The sequence below is a fragment of the Lissotriton helveticus genome, chromosome 9 (assembly GCF_964261635.1).
Source record: "Lissotriton helveticus chromosome 9, aLisHel1.1, whole genome shotgun sequence".
Classification (NCBI taxonomy): domain Eukaryota; kingdom Metazoa; phylum Chordata; class Amphibia; order Caudata; family Salamandridae; genus Lissotriton; species Lissotriton helveticus.
This window is the reverse complement of record NC_136070.1, coordinates 988429383-988451845: the sequence shown is the minus strand read 5'-3', so window position 1 is coordinate 988451845 and position 22463 is coordinate 988429383. Positions and strand designations below refer to the sequence as shown.

Sequence of the window (22463 nt, the reverse complement as noted above, 5' to 3'; positions counted from 1 at the left end):
CATAGTGGGTGGAATGTTCTAACAGCCTTATAGCCCTCTCCTTCCTTATAGATCCTTGCCTGCGGCTGTGGCCTATAACTCGTGTTCAGGGCCTTTCAAACCCAGTATAGCCATCGGCAGTGGGCTATAAGGCTCTATTAAAACATTGGAATGTTGAGCTCTCCATTGAAAACAGTGGCGTGCTCCGGGCTTCTGATGGCTGGTAGGAGCTTGGAGCTTCAACATTCCAATGTTTAATGAAGACCTCACAGAGCTTGAGGGGATTTCAACTCTCTCAGGCTACGTGAGGCCGTTGTTTTACAAATTAGAACATTTTGCCCTGTAGGGGAAAAATGTTCTAGTAGCCTTAGAGCCCTCCGTAGCAGGCTCTACCGGTCATTAAATGCCCACTCCATTATTAAAGGCCCTCACCTTCGGCTCAGGCCTTTTATGCTGGAGCGGGCCTTTTATGGCTGGTAGAGCCTGCTAAAGTGGGTTCTAAGGCTAAATTAGAACATTGGAATGTTGGGAGGTCCATGGAAGACAATGAAGTGGCTTAGGGCACACAATGGTTGGTATAAAACTTCTGCTGCAACATTCTGGTGTTTGTCATTCTGTTTTACCCCTTTCAGCTTAGAACATTCTACCCTCAGTGGTAGGAATGTTCTCCTTGCCTTATAGCCCTTCGGCCTCGGTCTATACTGGTTGTTCAAGGCCCTCGCCTGCAGCTCAAGCCTATATCTCGGGTTCAGGACCTTTAGCAAGCAATATAACCCTTGGCAGTGGGCTATAAGTCTATATTATCATTGTTCTTGAGATTATTCAAGAGAATTTCCTATGAGGGCAGATGTTTGCTGACTGTCCTATTGTATTTGAAACAGTGTTTTGTGTTGACCAGGGGGAGAATTCTCTTCATTAACAGCAATAAAATATGGTATTAAAACATTTTGGTCAGGCAAGAGGAGCAGAAAACAACTACAGTGATAAATAATGAGATACGTTTTGGAGGAATGTTGTTAAGGTGACACAGTTAAGGTTGAGCAGTTACGCTGTGGGTAGGGGAATTTCAGTGGCTCTTTGAAATATTCTGCATAGGGCCCATCGTTTCACCTTGTGCCGCCACTGTGAAAGGAGTGACCCGTAATTTGGTTTGTACATACATAGCCAGCAAAGACAACACAGACTGACCGACCTGTTCTACACAAACTGAATCTACCACAGTGGCATAGCAAGGTGTAGGGGGGGCATGGGGCGGTCCGCCCCGGGCGGCATACGTTTTGAGGGCGCGAGTACGCCCCCTCCTTCCATGCGTTTGCAGCGGCGCAGCATGGCAGGAATATCACCCCAGCCCCCCTCCACTCTTACGGCCACGTGGGGCAGGAAAGGCAGGGACTGCACGGGCGGCAGAGGGGCTAGCTATGCCACTGATCTACCATGACAGAAAAAACTGCCAAACATGTTTGTTTTCTTTCTAATTGATGTCTTTCCTTCTGCTTTTTTCCAGGCTGGTATCGAGGGATTTCGATGAAGAAGCCTAACGTCAAGGTAACGATTAGAACACTAAATACCCCTTTCATTCATTGATTCTCGCTTGCTTAGTTCATTACTGTGTTTTTTCTTAGGAACTTCTGTGCTGCCTTATTCTTTCATCATTCTGTAAGGCGGTAAAACTCCTATGTTGTCAGGTGCAAACTGTGAGTCTGTGAAGAGGGAATTGGCGGGGAACATAGGAGTTTAGTAAAACCTTCAAGGGTATAACCCATGAATTTGTTTTCATGTCCACAGGGGGTGAACTTTACAGCAGCTCAGTTCAAACTTGCTAGAGGGTGTCCTTGCCAGAAACCTATCAAGAAGACACAATGGTTATGTCCACTGTTGCTGACTGCAACCAGGCTACCTAGGGTTTCGGATTTGAAGTTAGCGGTGAATATAATCTTGATTTAGAGTTTAGTGGTAGCAGGGCATACAGCAACATGCAACAGATATCCTGTGCCACTATCTGTAGAATGCATAGATAGGAATACCCGCTAATATGGAGGAATAGGATATCTCCCACTTTTTTGGAGATGTTCCACATTCACCAAACTCTAAATCTACCACTACATCACCATAATGTGTTGCCTATTGGCAATAAACTGGACAGTATGTTGTTCATTTGTAGCAGTTATCGTATTGAGAACGAGTGTGTAAAGTTTCTTGTAGCACACCATATATTGCAGCCTTCCAATCATGCCTACTTTATTGATGTTCCCTCACTTTAGAAACCTTATTGAAACAATCACCTCACCCAACATACTTCTGGTCATACAAACCATACAGTTGGACCAGGCTTAGCTTACAACAGCAATCCGCTCTTTTTAAAGCAATACAGATCTTCATGACAAAACATAGAACAGAACACCAACCACCACCCAGCACAACTAGACTCTTAAAGGATTACTGTGCATGCTGTCAATTACCCTAGATATATATTTCAAGCCGGATAATGCACATACAGTACTTCCAAGATGGCACATAATTGATTTGGTAAATACATGTTGCTACACTCATAACACAACATTCACCAAAGAATTACACATGTACATAAAAGCAGCATATTAACCACACTCACACTAAGGATGATCCACTCCAACAACTTGAAAATATCATTGGGTCTCGAGTGGAATGCTTAAAACCAGGACTTAAAGGTAAACAAACCTCTGCATTGCTTAATGACCATACTAATGACTATATAAATCACAGTAATATAACATAGCTTACACGCCTTCTTACCTCAATTATAAACGCGTCCTTTGTCACCAATGAACCCAAGTTGTTATTAATGCGTACAGTAGTTCATACACTGTGTGTTCATGGTCAAACTACATTGGGCATGCTGCTTTTGTTGCAGATTGGACAGGGTTAGAAATAATTTCTGTTAATGAACTGAAATATAGTTTTGAAATATCATGTACTTTTATCAAAGAGGAACTATGGGGCATATTATCAAGAACAGGCGATAAAATGATTGCCGCTTTATCGGCAGGAAACTGCAGCTAAAGCGGCGATAATGAGCTTGATAATATGTCCTTGTGAATTCCCATAGAAGCCCAGGTTCTGGTGTTAACCTGGGCTGCTATGGGAATTCACAAGGGCATATTATCAAGCCCATTATCGCCACGTTAGCGGCAGTTTCCTGCCGATAAAGCGGCGATAATATTATCGCCAGTTCTTGATAATATGCCCCTGTATTCGTATCTCTATAACTCCAGCCAGTCAATTATGATGGGCACTCGCACCCCTTACCTCAGCATACATATGCATAGCCTGTGATCTAAAGGAGAGTTCTCAGAAATATCAATATCGGCATCCTGTATTTAAGTGAGCAGTAAAGAGACGTGCTCTCTCTGAAACCTCCAGAAGGATGTTACTTGTTATTTGTTATTTGTGATTTGTAGAGCGCAACACTCATCCCGAAGGATATCACGGCGCTAATACCAGGTTGATGAATCTGCAGAACTGATGCTAAAGAATGACGCATTATGGATTAGAGAATAAATGTGTTTTTAGTTTTTTCCGGAAATGAAGGTAGTTGGCAGTATGGTTAGGGTTTTGGACATATCCACTTCTCCTGCCGGGATAATGCAGTAGAACCAAAATCCCCTCGAGGGCGCGCCACTGTCTTTAAGTTCTATCAGTGCTCCCACGACGAATATCAGTGTTTGCTTGAGTACTATAAACAGCATTCCTACAGTCTGATAACCCTACCTTCGAATGCAAGGACACAAGCAACCCTCTAGGAAAAACCCTATGAGTTACGGGCGATGCCCATATTCCCTGCTGTATTTTGGGCTTGTTGCTGTGCACCAGGAGAGCACGAGACCAAAAGTTACCAATTGCAGACTGACGCTTCTTAAGCCTGTTTCTTTGGGCCTTAATAGTTAGTCTCTGTTGACCATTCAGAGAAATTGACCTTTTTCACATTTTATTTTTTTATTTTTCTTGATGTATTGTTGTAATTCTGTGTGATCTGAGGTTGCCCTGTAGAAGTCAAAGAGGCATCATTAATAATACTTTTAGCAGTTTCCCGACTGATGACACCTTGTTACTAAAGGGGAGAGAAAAGTGCCTCTTGTAAGGAAGGTAAGTGAACACCTAATGCTGGTGCCCAGAATCGTGGAAGATACACATTACTAATCCCTCAATGACATACATTCACAATGATTACAGTGGAGCATTCTTCTCAGATTATCTACCATTAATCAGCCGTCTTTCCTTACCATCATTCGTCATCCATCATCCCTCATTCATGCTCTATCATTCATTGCCCACCATTCATTATCCATAACTCCTCGTCTATAATTCCATATCCATCAATTATTGCTCACCCATCATTCCTCATTCCCTATCTCTCATCCATCATTCGTCATCCCTCAGTCAATTTACATAACCCCACATCCCTCTCCTCTCATCTGTCATCCATCGTAGAACATACCTCCTTCATCATTCGTTCTCCTGCATCCATCATTCCTAATCTGTAATCCCTCATTCATCATTCTTCATCCATCATTTCTCATCAAATATCACTCATCCATTATTCCTCATCCCTCGTCCATCTTTCTTTATCCTCACTGATCAGCCCTCCTCCTTAATCAAGTATGATGAGAAAAATGAACAAATGATGATGTACTAACATGGACATAAACTGTCCATTTTAGGACTTCTCTATGCCTCATTCATCATCCTTCACTCCTCATCCCTTCTACCCCACTCACCGTTCCTCACATATACTTCTCCTCATTCCTCTATCGCCTCTATAGAAAAAACAGAGACGAGTATTTGTTTTGATAATCATTCATTTTAGAAGAAGGTGCTTACCCGAATCGGAGTAATGCAGGAATAATCTATGTTTATTTGTTCTTTCTGCCAGGAATAATGTCATTTATCAGTATTCTAAATTATTGGTACCATAGGTCGGAATTTCAAAAAGTAAATGTTTAAGCCTCTTTAAATCAGGAGCGTAAGTGATATAAAACGCAGGGTTAAGGTAGGTCCTAGAGAACTTTTTCGCCAAACTTTGGTTAGTCGCTCATGATAATAATAATTTCTTTTTATAAAATGCCCCATATCACATCTCTGCCTCTTGTCGGTGCTTTAAATAACTGGTGTTACTCTTATCACATTTAGTAATGCCCACCTACTGACCCCGAAAGACTGGAAGGTTGAGTAGGCATTGTTGGGGTCACACTAGCCCATCAGAGGCATAGTTGTCAGCGGCAAGTCTTAATTTACTGTGGCACCTTGCTCTGTTTCCAAGTGGTATTACTATCAGTGCCCAAAAGAGATTAAATGTCAATAAGTGTGCAGTGGATGTAGAGTGTGGCTGTCTTAGTAGGGAAACTGATATGTATATCAACTATGTTGTCAATTTGCTGGCTGGATTAAAAATACAGTATTCTGAGGCAGCATACCAAATTACTATACACATGACCGGGTAATTAAATTGAAACAGAGGGCAACCCCCAATTGTATATGATGTTAAAATTAAGTTACATTAAAAAACTTAAATAATCGAAAACATACAATTTCACAAAGTTATCGCCTGCAAGGTAAAAGCAAATGGTTTCCAGTAATAATTGGTCCTAAATCAAAAACAAAAAGGAGACAAAAGGCCGTAGATCACTTAAATCAGCCCACTGTGTGTTCTTTATTAAACAGCCCCATCCAGTCAACAGCAACCATAGATCCCTTATACCATAAGTTTAGTAGCTCTTAAGCCTGGGATTCTGAAATACATATAAATGTATGGTTATTGCAAATATGTTTCCTGCAGTGAAGCTTGTGTCCCAGACGAATATATGACGTTACAACGCATGCAATTACAACGCATGCTTTTACAACGCAGACTTTACATCGCAACTACCATTACATTGCATGATTTTACAATGCATGTCATTATAACGCATTTTTTTAAACTACCATTAGAACGCATTCCATTACAACGCATACCATTACAACGCTTACCATAACGCTTACCATTACAATGCATAATACTTTTAGGGCAACAGTAGGGTAAGTGTTGGATAGTATAGGGGTAAAAATTACTATTCCCACTCCAGTGAGTACAATAGTAGGGTACGTGTTGGCTAGTGTAGGGGTAAAAATTACTATTTCCATGTACCCCAAAACCCATACTCACTCTCATACTAACAAAATCTCCATTACTTACCTTATAATGCATTATAATGGCATGCGTTGTAATGGTATGGTTATAATGGCATGCATTGTAGTGACATGCATTGTAATGGGGGAACATCCTTTACGACGCGGATGTTACCCCGCGCTACCATTACGGCACGTCTCTTACAATGCAAGTCGTAACCACGACTTGTGCTGGAGGGCGCTCAAGGACAAGGAATAGTTAATTTACTATTCCAACACCTTCCCTACTATCCATGGGGACTGGTATTGGAATAGTAAATTAAACTATTCCTAAGTCCGCACCCTACAGCGCAAGTCGTGGTAACGACTTGCGTTGTAAAACACGCGTTGTAACGGTACGCGTGGTAATAGCCCGCGTCGTACCGTCACACATCCATTGTAGTGACATGCATTGTAATGGCATGCATTGTGATGGCATGCGATGTGAAGGCAGTTGCATTGTAACAGTTGCATTGTAAAGGTAGGTCGTTGTAATGACTGCTTTGTAATGGATGTTTCCCATCCCAGCCACTTGGAACAATGTAATTAACTTATGTAGCTTCAAATGGTGATCCATAGTTGCATAAATAACTCTGAATGTACAAAAAACACCATGGGCCTGATTGTAGGGTTGGTGGAGAAGGTACGTCTTTGCAAAGGCAATGGAGTGCTCTCTCCTCCATAATGAAGTACCACCCACCTCAGTAAGAGTCGGTTAGAACTGAAGAATGTCAGAAGTATGTCAGCGGTGGAGGCTACTCAGACTCCACTGCTGACTTATACATCCAACGGCCCGACAAAGTAAGGCGCATTTGGCCACCCACCCAATATAGAGTGGGCCGTCAATTGGCCTGTTTTCACTGTCCATCACCACCAGGTAAAATTTGAAAATGACCCCACAGCAAGGGAAAAATCTCCTATGGCAAGGAGATCATTGGTTTTATTTATTTTCAAAGAGAAAATCAAATTATGGGATTTTGTCTTTGAAAATAAAAATATATTGAAGATTTGACTGACAACTCCATCATATTGACAGAAACATCCATCAAACTTACTATGCATTGACAGGAACCCCAGTGATGGTGGTTTCTGCCAATGCAAGAGATATTAACTGGACTGGCAGACATGGTGATAGTAAAATACTCCACCATGGCAATAAAACGTACTCCGTCCACCTAACTCTTAATTAGACCGACTCACCAACTTTCCCTGGGTTGTTTGGTGGTGCATTTAAGACCTTTAAAAAAAGACCTATGTGTATTCATTTTGCATGGAGGATGATAATTCCCACTTGAGTCTTTAGGTTTTTTGAAAGAAAAAGAATGAGCTCGCTGAATCTGGCAGAAACTTTCTGGGTAGGCCAAATGTGGAAAGGCTTGCTGGAACAGGTGGACAATGAAACTTTCTGCTTCTTTCGGAATGTCTAACATTTCTAGATTATTTCTGTGCATGCGGTTCTGTAAATCTACTTTCAATGCCAGGTCTTTTGTCTTCTCCTTTGTTTTTTGACACTTGTAGTTCATTCCTTTCCTACAGGTTGCAAGTATGTTGTTCACTCTCTGATATCCTGCCTCACAAAGATCTAACCTGTTTAGCAGTTATACAGACTGTTTATTTGAGTCTTCATATAAAGATGTTAAGTGATGCATAGTATTACTGATATTCCTTCCGATGTACGCATAGTAAATCAAAAATTGATGCCATGGCTGGATGCTGATTGGAATGCCCTGGAACCAGGACTAAGTCATCTAGCCAACTCACTAACCCTAGACTACATCCCATTGCAGATGTTCTTCTTTTTTATGCTCACAGCTTCTCACACAAATACCACATTCATGCATGAATGCTTAAAGTTGCTTTCATCCTTCTTAACCTTTCTGTATATTCCATGCATTTTGTCATAACCTTACCCCACTGTTTATCTGCATTTGAGTGATCTTATAAGGAGAAAAAGGCCTCTTTAAACTCTGTAAGGCCCAACCCACCAAGCTGCTGACTGAGCCAGAATCCTCTTCCATAGTCCCAATTATCTTAGTGTCAGAAATAGGCTCACAGAGCTGCCTTCCACATTAGAATCGTGCACTGCAAGGGGCAGCGCAGAGCAAATTTCTGCCGGCTGCATAGCTGTATGATCTGTCGCTGCCGATTTTGTGGATGCCAATGTCACTGAAGATCCATGTGTGACTCAAATAAGATACTCCAGCAGATTCTGCCTTCTGGAGGCTCTCGCCGCAGCCACACCTGAGCCTTGGAACTGAGAGCCAATCTGACCCATCCATCCACACATGTAGACAGCATCACCAGAATTTGTCAGGTGGTGTGCTTTCAGCAGCCTTTTTTGTTTACATCCAGTCATTACTTCAGAAGCATGCCAGGCAATGAACCAGTTGAAGCAAAACTGAGCAGACGGCAGGCCACTTACCAAGTCCCAAAGGTTTGTTTGTTATGTTATGTTATGTTATGTTAAAATCATTTTTTTACCGCGCACGGTCACCAGACGGTTTCATGGCGCTCATAGACAGTAGCGAACGGGCAAAACAACAGAATTACACATAAGCTAATTGAAAAAAGTTGAGTTTTGAGTAGTTTGCGGAAGCAGGTATAATTGGGACAGAGTCGAAGTGAGATTGGAAGGGAATTCCAACATGAGGGGGCAAGAAAAGAGAAGCACGAGCCTCCATGCTTTTTACGTTTATACCTGGGAACAATTAGGAGGTTGTGAGCAGTGGACCGAAGATTTCTTGAAGAGATGTGACGCTTAAGGCTGGAAGAAGTGAAGGCCGGGGCAAAAGCAAGGAGGGCCTTAAAGACAATACAGCCCAGTTTAAAAATGCAGCGGGAAGCCACTGGGAGCCAGTGCAATCTCCTCAACAGGGGCGAGACATGTTGCTCAAGCAAGTCTTGCTGGTATTGTAGCAAGCATTAACATCTCCATACAGTTCTTAAAGGGGGTTCCACCTGTAATTCAGCCCAACTTTATCATGAAATTAGTCATTATTACATGATCCTTTCAAGAGAGGTGTGAAGGTACTGAGCCTCTCCATAGCCCCGCTGGCACCTATCAGTCGGCCACCATTTTGGTGGCGGCTGAAGTTTAATTTGCTAATGTAAGTGATATTTAGCACTGCACTGTTTTTAAAAAGTAAGGATTCTCATCCTCGCTCACATAAAATGATCTCCTATAGGTTTCAGCATCACGTTCTGGGGTAGTCTAAAGTATTGACAATTTTTTCCGGAGGGGGCAGTGTGGGTGTCCCTGCAGTGTCTTGCAAAGATACTGACTTTGAAAATTGTCCATGGAGAATAACTACTGGCTTTCTGGCCAAGACAATACACTCTACAAGATAACCTCTCCAAAAGAGGCATAATGCAAAAACAGTAAATTTGTGTTGAATATTTACTTTGATTACATGTAATAAAACCTTAATTAAAAAAAATGGTGTAAATCACAGTTCCCAATATTTGTGGTCAAAAGAGCTCTAGTTACCAAAGCTTTGGCACAAAAATCTCCTTTATTTGTGGTTGTACATGTCCAATGCTAGTGGCACAAGGCAGTCTAGGCTAGCCAGCTGGCGAATTTGGTAGTCCATGACTGTAATGCTTATTTATACATGCTATGTGTTATAGACAATACATTCAAACTTATCAATTTCTAGGGCTCCCAGAGCTAGTATCTAGTGCAGACTTAACATTTCCTGGGCATTGGCGTAACACAGGCCCCCGCTGCCCCCATGGTAAGGGGGACACAAGCACAGCACTCTGGCAGGAGAGCACCTGATTGAGCCTGCAGGGGGGCCCCGCCACGTACCTTGCAGGGAGGCCCCCTCAAGTTTCGTTACGCCAGTGTTCCTGGGGTATTTAAACTTGTGTATATAGGACCCCAAAAACACCAAGGTCAGAAATATTAGACCAATGCAGATGAATTAGGTCAGGGTAGCCTCTAACGCAAAGGAGCAAAAAGGATGTTGAGCCCACAAGAACAAGCAACACACACGCTTTCTCTTTTTTTATTTAGGTGGTGGACCTCTGCTTTGTGCAGCACGATCAGGGACTTCCTTAGTAGATCTCGGGAATGCTTGTCCTGGACCCAAGCAAAATAAGCTGCCCCAATGCTCACTCTTCGCTAGGTCAAAGCTAATGTGTGCCATAGATTGGCAAGGTGAGAATGTCTACAAACTAACGAAAGGGGGCTGTTTGGGCAACTGCAGGCATGCTAGATAGACCAAGTAACTTCTTCAGGAGGATCATCTGCTTTGCAGATTAGTTTGTTGAAAGATCCTTTTGATTTGCTTTGGAAGGGATAGATAGGACTTCTTGTGTGTTCTTGGTCTCTACTCAGGACACCTTGGGTAGCTTGGGAACCCCCACACAAACAGGATATGAGCACAAGGGCAAACCATGAGAAAAGCACTGTGCTCTTAGGCTTAGTTCTAGTTTTGAGATATTTGGCAGCTCCCGCAAGAAACATCAAAGTTAAAATCCAAATAGACATGTCTGGCCTATTCACTGAAAGTCAATCCAGGACAATCTCCACTAACATTTTGAATGATTGGCTAGGCAACCATCTCCTCAGTTTACTTCTCCAGCATACACCAATCTTACAGGATATTTCCTACAAATGTGCCAGGAGCAGACTCTTCATGCCAAAAGATCCTACATCAACAGGTAACTTCAATAAACTAACGACGGTCAGAAGGGTATGTAGTTCCTAACAAGAAGTGTGTGCCTACTCAGGACAGTCTGGTTCCACAAAGTATGCAAGGAGCATAACTCTGTAGGAACAAATGTCCTCATACACCTAAATAGGTGTCATGCTTCATCAGTGGGCTTTTGTTCCACGTTGGTTTGGAGCTGCAATGCCTGACGGTTATGTTCAATGGGGGGGTCTTTGCCAGGGATCTTTTCGTAAGCTGTTAGGTGAAGTGTGAGTGTGCGGGTCTAAATGTAGATTTGTGTATTCAGTGCATTGATGCAAATGTAAGGTTAAAAATAGGATGAGGGAACTCCTCAAAATAATTTTAATAAGTGATTCCTTATGCCTATTATGAATTATTCTGTGGCTTTATCCACTAGAAATAATTATTTAAGAGAGCTTCGATAAACTCCCCAAAGAAACTCATTTCATAATTTCCATGCAATAAATCTACGTGGACAATGGTTTCGACTTGGGTAGTCATACAATCATCTGGATTGTACTGACATTTCTTCTGTCCAGAAAGAAGGTCTGTAGTCTATTTCTCTTGGCAAGCCATCTTCGATTACCCACTAGGACAAGCTTCTCATTATATTTTATGCTGGGGGTGTAACTACTCTATGGGCTTTAGGTCCTCTATGAGACATGAATCTTTTATACCGCTATTTTTGATGTTGCAATTTATTGAACGCTTGAATTTTAAGAGCAAGAATATTGTGACACATTAGTATTAAAGACAAAGTACTGAGAGACAAAATATCGAAAGGTAAGTTCACTGAGGAAAGTATTGATTTAATATTCTTAACTCCACATCTATATACCTTGAAGATATATATAATTGCCAAGGTACATAGATGTGGGAGTAGGTATAGAAAATCTATAAATACTTTTGATATTTTGTTCCTCAATATTTTGTTTACGATATTACTGTCCCACGATATCCTGCATTCCATATTCAGGAGTCAGGCTGTTGGCAGCCATTTTATTTACTGATTTTATCTCGATCTGCCGTTCTCCATGGTTGGCTCTGTTGTTCAGCACAACACTGTTATTGTTTGTAGCTCAGAAGGCTCAAATAGAGCTAAAAAGACCTTTATTTAATGTAACTGAATGAGAGGTAATTGATACAGAAATGTATTGCTGACAACATTTAACACATTTATTGATAGCTCCAGTTTTGGCACTTGGATAAAGAGCTGGCCACCTCTATAAAAATATGGCTCAACGCAATGTCGCACTGATAAAGATACGTCACCGTTAAGACTGGGCAAAATAAGTGATGTACAAGAGGTTGCAAATAGGAATGAGAATCAAACTACTGGTACAGAAGTTTGAGTTTTAACTTTAACTCTCATCTCTTGGGTTAATGGCCAACAAGATTGGGCAACAAATACAAAAGGAACAATTGATGGACAGAATGCTGAACAATGTCAAACGTTCACCCCAGTACAGAGATATGGTCCTAAATCCATAGTTTATTTGCTCCCCATGCCATTCCAGTTTAAACCCAGGCATATGCAAATCAGTCTTGACCCTGCGTAGAACCTAGATTGGGCATCAGGTTCTGTGCATTCCATCTCTCAAGCACAATGATGGAAAGTAATCGAATTAAAAAAATTCTAAATGGACCTGATCTGTAGTTTATACTATTCAATTCCATGTCATATGCTAAGAGTCTCACAGCAAGGCACTATTGAAGTGTTTTCCAGGAAATGTGCGAGAACTGCAGGCACAGCAGCATTCCCCTTCGCCTGCCATTTGCATAAATAATTGTCAGCTCGTTAATAGTTCATTAAGATCATTAAAAACCACATGAGAAAAGGAAACATAGCAGAAGGCATGCAAAGGGCATTTCTTGAAGCATCCAGTAATGATTCAAGCCCCACCAGGAGCCAGAGAGCAAGCAAAGGCATGAAAGGTTCTGACAAAATCAGAAAACAAAACACAGCTAAGAAGGCCTTTGGGGCAAGACTTACCGCAGCTCCATGTGAACTTTGAAGACCTTACCTGAGGAAGCTAGACACATTATATGCAACATGGACACACTCGCCGTGATGGCTGAGCAGATGTTAGCGACTGTGGTAGTCACTGTGACTACACATAAGTATGACATTTAAGGGATTGGTCTCAAATGCAGACTAAGCCATTTGGTATTCATCAGTACTACCTGCCTTCATGAACCTTGGTAGCTTCTAGGAAATTTGCAAAACCCAAAATATTTCATGGTCTCACCAGTGACCAATGCAATCACGCTTACAGTCTGTATCAGCAGTGACAGAACCAGGGGCGGCTCCTCCATAATGGAGAAGGAGTGTCACCCCACTGCCCAGAGCCAGCAGATGATAAATAAAATGATAATAACACAATTTTATTGTCATTTTATGTATTGCTGTCTGAGCCGAGATGGATACAGAGTCCAAGCAACGGGGCCCGGCATGGCAGGGAGGAGGAGTAGTGTGCACTTCTAAGTGTACATGTCAGTTTGGTTGGCCGTCTTATGCTGGCCAAACAGACATACGCAATTATGTTACTCCAACCCAGCTGTGTTGCACAGTCAAGTTGGAGAAAAGCCACAGGCTGACAGGCACTGTCGGAGCAGAAAACAAGGCCGCTCAGACCAATCCTGGCGCTGCTCTTATAGCATGAGAGCAGAGTATGGATTGGGTGGGAAGCCTTTTTCTTTGAGGCCCATCCATTTCTGGGTCGGACGATAGGAGTAACAAGGCGGCCAGCAGCATCAGCGGGAGCGGAGTGGCAGGTATGTTTTTCTATCTTCTTATTTTATTCCCCAACCCCCCCTCCCCCGATTGCCCCCTGGCTGCCCAACCATTCTAGGTAGACAGCAGCCGCCAATGGACAGAACAGAGACAGTTATCATCTTCTGTACACCTGACCACATAAACCAACATGCCCATCAATAGAGCAACACAGATTTACCATCGCTCACCATACATATGAATCCAGAGGACTTTAATGGGACTTGGCATTGTTGCAGATGTTCATAATTCATGAAGTGCACCAAAATGGTACAACCGGGGAGAGACAGTAAACTCCAAGAGAAATTATAAAATCCAAGAAAGAGTAAAAAATTAAAAGAAAGATGATAAATCACAAGTAATACACTCCTGATCCTTGAATGTCCCCGCCAAAGTAAAGAGACTTTTGACATAGGTTCACAAATTATTTTATATGTCTCAACCCCATAACCAGCATTATGAAAAACAAGCAGCTTGAGAACTCTGCATTACTGACCTAGTACATCATACTCTGGGCCACTGGAAATATGCATTTCTGCGACTGCAGCTTTTTTGCATTATTATAGATATGCTGCATCTCTATTTGCCCCATAATCCATTACGTGCTACATAAACTGCAGAGTTTAACAAATACAAATGTATTTCTTGCTCAAAGGACAAAAGTTAATAAAAACGTACTGCCATGGTTTCATGCACAGTGGACTCCTGGCGGCCCCCAACCCTGGGCACCGCACCCAAGCCAACCGACCACGCACGCAACCTGGGCTTCATCCTGGACCCCTCCCTCTCGATGACCAGACAAGTCAACGCCGTCTCCTCATCGTGCTTCAACACCCTGCGTATGCTTCACAAGATCTTCCGCTGGATCCCGACCGAGACCAGGAAGACTGTCACCCAGGCACTCGTCACCAGCCGACTGGACTACGGAAACGCCCTCTATGCCGGAACCACAGCCAAGCTACAGAAAAGACTCCAGCGCATCCAGAACGTCTCCGCCCGACTCATCCTGGATGTCCCCCGACGCAGCCACATCTCCAGTCACCTGAGGAACCTGCACTGGCTCCCCGTCAACAAGAGGATCACGTTCCGGCTCCTTACCCATGCACACAAGTCTCTCCACGACCTGGGCCCCAAGTACCTCAACGACCGCCTGACCTTCTACACGCCCACCCGCCAGCTACGGTCCACCAGCCTCGCCCTCGCAGCCGTACCACGCATCCGAAGAGCCACCGCCGGAGGAAGATCCTTCTCTTACCTGGCTGCCAAGACTTGGAACTCCCTCCCCATCCACCTTCGGCTGACCCAGGACCATCTCGCCTTCAGGAAACAACTCAAGACCTGGCTGTTCGAGCAGTAGCATACCCCTCCCCCCAAGCGCCTTGAGACCCTCCCGGGTGAGTAGTGCGCTATACAAATGGCATGATTGATTGATTGATTGATTGAGTGGAAGGCCCTTCCCAAAGGTTAACTGGTCATCTTTCAGTTGCTTATTTCTGAAGTTGGTTGTTAAACTGGTACTGATGAGGTGCAGTCTTTGCCCAGGCAGTATTACCATGTGTAAAAATTACAAAATATTAAAGTAATACTATCAAAAATGTGCCACATTATGTCATATTTGCCTTTTCTTGCTGCATAAAATTTGTCAGCCTTGCCACATAATTTGATGCTCCACTGCCATATAATTCCAGTGGCCCTGATCATGCTCAAAAGCTTTTGTGGCATCAGCAGAGCCAAGCAATGCCTTGACAACCACCACCAATAGTCTTTGAACTCTACGAGTAATTGCTGATATTATGAGAACAAACAGACCCTGAAATTCGCTATGTCTAATAGCAAAGATTAACCTCCTCAGCATGGAATAGTGACTAAATCCTAAAATAGAATTGTGGCAGCTATAAAATAATGAACAGCACATTACCAGGAAACAAGTTTTGGTTTTTCATGTATTTAATACAAACCTTAGAATGAAGATATCTCCTCAGATGGCTTGATCACTAATGTTTCTAGAATGCTGATATTGCATAGCTTCACATATGAAGCTCAACACATGGTCAGGGCCACGGGAATTGTGTGATACTGCAGCCGCTGCGCTTTTCGCCTTATTACAGATTTGTCTCATTTGCCACATAATCCATGATCTGCTTCATAATTTGCAGATTTTTACAAAAGTATGCTGTTTGTAGCCCAACCAGACCAAAATTTACAAAAAATGTTGCAACTCGTATTGCTGTGCACTTCACAAATGTTGACTGTTCACCTTTCAGTTGCTTATTGCTGTATTTGGGTGTTAAACGAGTACTCATAAGGTGAAACACATGGCCAGACGTTGTTAACGTGTAAAAATGACAAAATAATTAACCAATGCTATCACAAAATGTGCTGCAATGTGCTACATAATTTGCATTTTCTTGCTGCATAATTTAGTAATCCCTGCTGCATAATTTGGTATCCCTTGCCGCATAATTCCAGTGGCCCGGCTCCTGATTACTGTCTCAAATTTGTTTGCATAACATTGTGCGCTTCTTATGACCATGTAGAAATCTGTGGTACCTGGTTGGAGAGTTTAGTCAGGGAAGGAATGAAAACCAAAAACAGCCCTGGCAATTTTTTTTACTACCAGGCTTGATCTCCTCTTTGTCTCTAGCTCTTTCCATTTATTTCTTCACTGTCGCTTTCCTTCTCTTTTCTGCTGCTCTTGCTCTATCTATCTATCTATCTATCTATCTATCTATCTATCTATCTATCTATCTATCTATCTATCTATCTATCTATCTATCTATCTATCTATCTATCTATCTATCTATCTATCTATCTATCTATCTATCTATTTCTTTCCCTCTCTCTCCCCTGCATCCTGTAATTAATCCAGGGGAGCTGGATAAAGTGACACAGGCTCTAGCAGCGTCCAGGGTTTTAAAAACCCAGCATCCAATGGCTCAAGCCCGTGGGGGATGCCCGGTGGAATAAATGGCCATTCCGGCCCGGAGTTTAATCTCTGTTTTTGTTTTCTATTCCAGTGGATGACCACCGCATCCATGGTCTGAAGAAGGACTACTTGGTTCTCCTTGTGTTTTTTTCTGACCTTTGCTTGTAGGAGCAATGACTCTCAGGCTAGCTGTCCACTTAGAGAGGAAGTCAGGGTTTAGTCGTGGGTGAATATTTTAGTATGTTTTCTATTACTTGTTGTTCACAGACATTTGCAGCTATTGGCTTTGCGCTTCATCAATTGCGATTTCAGTGCATTCATTTCACATCCAAAAAGCCAGAGGGCATCGATTTATAGGTTTCACATCCTACTCCCTAATTTTCCTTCATTAAAAAGGCGCCTGTTTGAATTAGTATTTTTGTTTCATCATTGTTGCCTTAGTGCCTCATTGCCTGGTTGGGTTTCTTGATGTTGTTAATATTTTGAACAAATTGTATCTCCGGCAGAACGGAGATACAATTTGTTCAAAATATTAATAATTATTGATTCATTGAATTGATAACAAGGGTTATCTCCTGTTAACTACGACTTTGTCTACTATTGTTCCTCTGATTTGATTCATTGATTGTCAAAAGGCAAAGAGCTGACATTTGCCAAAGGAACAGTTGAAAATAGATTTGTATAAGTGAGGTTGTATATAATGAAAACCTAGTGTATAGTGTACAGTGAATGTTTATATGTATGTAGTAATGTGTTTTTTGATAAATGGTATGTATAAGTTAATGTGTATATTTGTTCTATATGTTGTGTTGTTTTTTCTGACATAGAAACAATTGATTTTTTCTATGGAGCGTATTTAAAAGAAAAGGTAAAAATAAATATACCGAACAAATCAAAATTAAGCTTGATCTGTTGCTGATGATTTAGAGCAAAACTGAACAGAGTGGGTTGGCATATATATATCTTTGTAGTCATGCTGGTGACAGCAGTGTTGTGATTGGCTAGGGGAGTCTGAGAGCCTGTGGGTTTCGGGTTGACAGAAAATAAGGGAGGAGAGGCCTTGGCCGGCCAGCAGGTAAGAGATATTTTCCTTTTTTTTTGGCACTACTTACCATCTCGGTATTACTAAAATCGATATTTTAGAAGCACATTTTTATCCTAAAATCTTTTTGCACATTTTGAAGCAGCCTATTCGTATACTGTGTGTAATGCACATTTCAAATAATGACGTGTATTCATAGTGCTTTCTGTCACAGACTGGGACCTCAAAGCACAAAACATACACAAGTCACTATCCACTGCACCAACCAGGATTCATTTCACACTGATTTAATTTTACTTGTATTTATTTTTCATTTGAGCTGTGCGCTATTTGATATGTGGGTTACCAGAAGGTGAAAGACCGAAAAAAGTTACACAATATTTTTTTTGCCACACCTTTGCACCCACTCCCATGCTCACTCACCCGCCCCCAATTTCACGCAGCAACACAGTTCCCATACCTTTTTTTAATGCACTTTCGACTAATGATTTAACCTCAGGTGGAATTCAAAGATGACTAGAGCTACTAGCAACCATAGGTACCCATGCACTCGCCTCAGTAAAGTTCTTGGTGAGTATTCAAACAGGAAATAATGTGGGCATGAGTGGACGGTCAATTAACATTTGAACAAGTGCTTTAAATTCAGGGCTTTAAGTGGGCCGGATCCTGCCGGTGCTCAGCACTGGCAGTTCTAAAAAGCAGGTGCTGAGATGGGTCCCTATCGGCCTCTCCCTTTTTCCCCACATCCTGTGGGTGAATAAAAAAATCTTACCTCTTCAGCAGTACCACTATGCACTGCCTTTGATGCAACTTCAAAGAGACTCTTTATAGTTCTTTCAGAGTCTCATCATATCAGAACTGAAGCATTTTCAATGTTTTTTACAACAAAGCCATATTTGGTGCTTATTTATCATATGCAACTAACAACCATTGACAAAGCCAATAGTCCTGGCTTGTTGTAGGTGTAATGTTACTTGTTGTATCATATAGCTGGATGCAATCACAAAAGCAGCAAAATACCAGTCAGATGGCACACTATGCTAAGCACAGATTTTTAGCTTAAGTGCTTTTAAGCTACACCCTTAATTACATTGGCCACACCCCTTTAAGATACCCCCCAGTTTTTTTATCCCACTTAAAACCCTGTTTATATTTGACAGAAATATATTAAGGAGTGGCATTTCATTGGTGTAAATGACACTGGGGCTGGGTTTGTAAAAAAGCAGAGGTCTAAAGTTTTTCTCAGTAGCCCACCACCCGCCATCACTGCTGATCATCAGGGTCACCGCACAACATGCGTGAGTAGCCTTAATTACAAATTTCTCTTTTTTTCAAACACCCTACTCTTGTCTTTTCACATTACTCCTCTTTTTTCAAATACCCTACTCTTGGTCTTTTTTTTATTAAACTCTTGAGGGTTTCTCATCTCTATTGCCACTGTTTTCCAATATTTTTTTTTACTCTCTACATTTTCCCTTCTCTCCATTTCCGTCTTTTATTTTGTGCCAAATCATAATTCTGAAAAATAATTGCCATACCCCCAAAAAAACTGCCGGTGACCTTCACTTGCAAGCACCTGCACAAAAACAACTAAATGACACTCATTTAACATACAGGTATTCCTTGTCCGGACCCTTCTTTCCTCTCTATATTTCATATGGTGAAGGTTTAGCTGCAGTCTCTCTGCCTCTATGCCCTACTGCACATTTAAATGCTAAAGGTGGCAAAGGTGGTTTAACAAATCTATAGGAACATTCGGTGGCCCCTTGTTGTGCACCTTAGCTTGTCTGCTGCTGCCACAGGACGCCGTCTGAATCCTCATTCGAAGTAGAAGAGAAACAAGAACAATTTATGATGACCTCGATGCCCTCCCAGGGAGTCCAGGAACTTGACAAACACCTGGCTCACTTTACTCCTGTAATCTCAGATCACCTGTCATCCCCTGGTAATCCGAGGCTGGAGGTATGGTTATGACAGCAGAAGCACGGCTCATCCGCGCCTGTCCTTCGAGTTGATGTGTAATCAGATTTCATCCTAGCTTCTATCTGCAGTGGGAGGGGTTGGGCACGTGATTGGCGAAATTGCCCCCAACTGCGAAACAGTGCAGCAAGCGCCTAAACAGTAGAGGAGGCACCCAGGGGTGTGGAGAGGCAATGCGAGCTAGCTGTAAGGGCGTAACTATCAATAGTGCAGCCGGTTCTGTAGCACCGGGGCCTAGGGGTCATTGAGATCCACTGCATTCCACTTACATTTTTGTTTACTGTATGGTAAAGGGGGGCATTTTCCTTGCTTACATTAGGACCGATTAAAGTAGACAAAAAACTGATGGGTGGAATGCTTTAATTAATCTTAGACTGATTTGCATATGGCCATGTCTGAACTGGGGTGGCAGAGTGGGCTAAAGAACGGTGATGGATTAAACCCAGATCTATTGACTGGGTGTGAGTGTTTGATTGGTTCAAATGCTCTGTCCGTCACCACCCCCTTTTGTACCGCTTAATTAATCTCAGCCACTGGTAATTAATCGGGCCTCTTCCCACTCTAGCCCAATCTGCTACCTCCCTGAACCAGAACTCAAGCATCCCAGGACCAGTTTCTCTTTAGTTATGGGCTCATCAGCCAGGTACAGCTTGGTTCCAGTGAGACAGTGTGCACAGAACCCAAGTCTCGACATACCCATCCCACTTAGGGCAACACACTCCAGTATTAAAAAAAGTGATAGATGAAATGCTTGAATTAATCGCAGACACTGGTAACTACTCACGGCCATATCCCAGGCCACATCCCAATCCATTGTTAATTTGCACACCATGTCACCTCAGTTTGGAGCCAGCTATATGTAAATCAGTCTTGGCCTTGCTCAAATCAGAATAGTTCAGCCCGAACTGCCAAATCAGATCCTCCCTGAACTGGAACAAAAGCGACCCAGGACCGGTTTCGCCCTAGTTATGGGCTGATCAGCCAGATACATCTTGGTTCCTGTGACATAGTGTACACAGAACCCACATCTGGGCATAATCAGACGTATGGTTAGGAGAGGCAGTGAAGATAGATACATTGCTGATGAGGATTGGAGATGAGGTTATAATAGGGAGTAAAGGTTGAGAACCTGAAAGCTGGGAAACATTTCGACTACACCCCTACCTGCCTCCAAGATGTCTAAGATCCTCAAATAAGGCCTTCTGGTGATCCCATGTATTCGTAGATCTTTTTCTTACACAGCCCCCGATCACAGAAATAAACTTCCCCTGAGTCTTAACTCTTGCTCAGACTTCACCACCTTTAAGAAGGGTTTGAAGACCTTGCTGTTTTAGAACATTCTATCCTTTTTTTGAGCAGTGCAGTGATAAGATACTCCTCCGGGAATGAGTCGTGCACAATACCAAATATTCTAATAATAATAATAGATTGATGCTGGAATGTGAGCTAGGAAATGAGAGAAAGAGATGGAGAATGACTGCATTATGGAATCTGCAGAAACTGTAGACAATAGACACCCATTTGGAGGATGCGGCAACATTTAGCCTATATTTTCAGTTAAAAACACTTTCAATCTGTTGATTCTACTCTACAAAGCAACCTTCTCTTCTAAATGTCGCCAATGGAAGGATTACGCTTAGCCACTGGCACGGCAAGGATGGCACAGGCACTAAACTAAAGAAATCAAGGATATTAGCCCCCCTCCATCTTCTGGTTCAGAAGTAAAAACAGCAATTTTTTGGGTTAGAGTGTGCACTGCATACCCCTAAGCCCTAGTGCTATTGGACCGGCTGCATTATTGATAGCTACACAATTGCCCTTAGTCACTATTTTAACATCAGAGATTCTTCATCCCTTGTGTGAAAACTGTGAGATATCAGGAAAAAGGCGCTACATAATGAGCATGAGGAGCACAGAAATTAAAATAGTGGAGAAGGAGAAAGAAAGCTGTAGAAGCAAGGAAGGCTAAAAAAAACAATGGAAGGGACATGATAGATCAAGGAAGCAAGAGCAAAAGAAGGACAAGAGGCATAGTAATCATGTACAGGAACGTTTAGGGACTTATGTAGTGCGAACGTTGCAACAAAGCGATTCAATTGGGTGAAGAGGACAAAAGGAAACAGTGGTAAGGTGGAATATATGGCAGTGGGACAGAGGGTAGGGGGCATGATAGTCTCAGAATATCATAGTTAGGGAATTATTTATGAGAATCTTATGCCACGTAAATTGGTACATGCGTGATGCAGCGCTCAGAATCAGATTTATGAAGCCACGCAAAGACACCATGCATGGCTTTGAGTGGACTCATTACTCTTGACTAAGGCAACGCAGCGCAAACCTCTGCATCGCTTTACTCTGCGCCCGGGAGGTGTTCCATGGACTTTGTGGTGGGTTTTCCCATACAGCTCCCATGGATTATTTTACGTTGCCCCAGATTTAAAAAATCATGTAAATCTGGGGAAGCGCCAAATCGTTACACCACTGGAGGTGAGGCGTAACGTGGAGAAATATCTTTATTTCTCCTCGTTTTTTCCTCTTTCTATGTGTGCTACATTCAGAGAAGCGCCTCTCAGGGCACCTTCATGCACAAATACTGCTTAGAACGGAGGCACACTTGCACCATGGTGCAATGGTGCCTACATTGGCGCTAGGCTGGCGAAATGGCACCAGCGCAGGGAGAAAGGACAGGAATGCACTTTATTGCATACCTAAGGTGCATTCCTGCCCTTTCACTTTGGCATAGGGCAGCACAGCAAGGTGCTTTGCTCCCCTATGCCAAAATCCCGTAAATGAGGGCCACAGGGCATACCTGGTGAGCAGTAAGAGAAAGAATTTTAGTCAGTTTGGCCTAGAAGTCACAAGCGAAATACAATAGTTTGTGTAGCAGGTGAAGTGCCATCAAAGCCC

General features: G+C 42.5%; 1 protein-coding gene across 1 annotated transcript in view; it reads left to right on the top strand.

The window, feature by feature from the left end:
• Positions 1 to 22463, top strand: part of DOCK3 (dedicator of cytokinesis 3) — a 1382531-nt gene that overhangs the window by 446563 nt on the left and 913505 nt on the right. The window contains exon 3 of the mRNA XM_078661294.1: positions 1484 to 1524. Within this exon, the coding sequence (XP_078517420.1) occupies positions 1484 to 1524 (41 nt within the window). The remainder of the gene's footprint in view (positions 1 to 1483; positions 1525 to 22463) is intronic.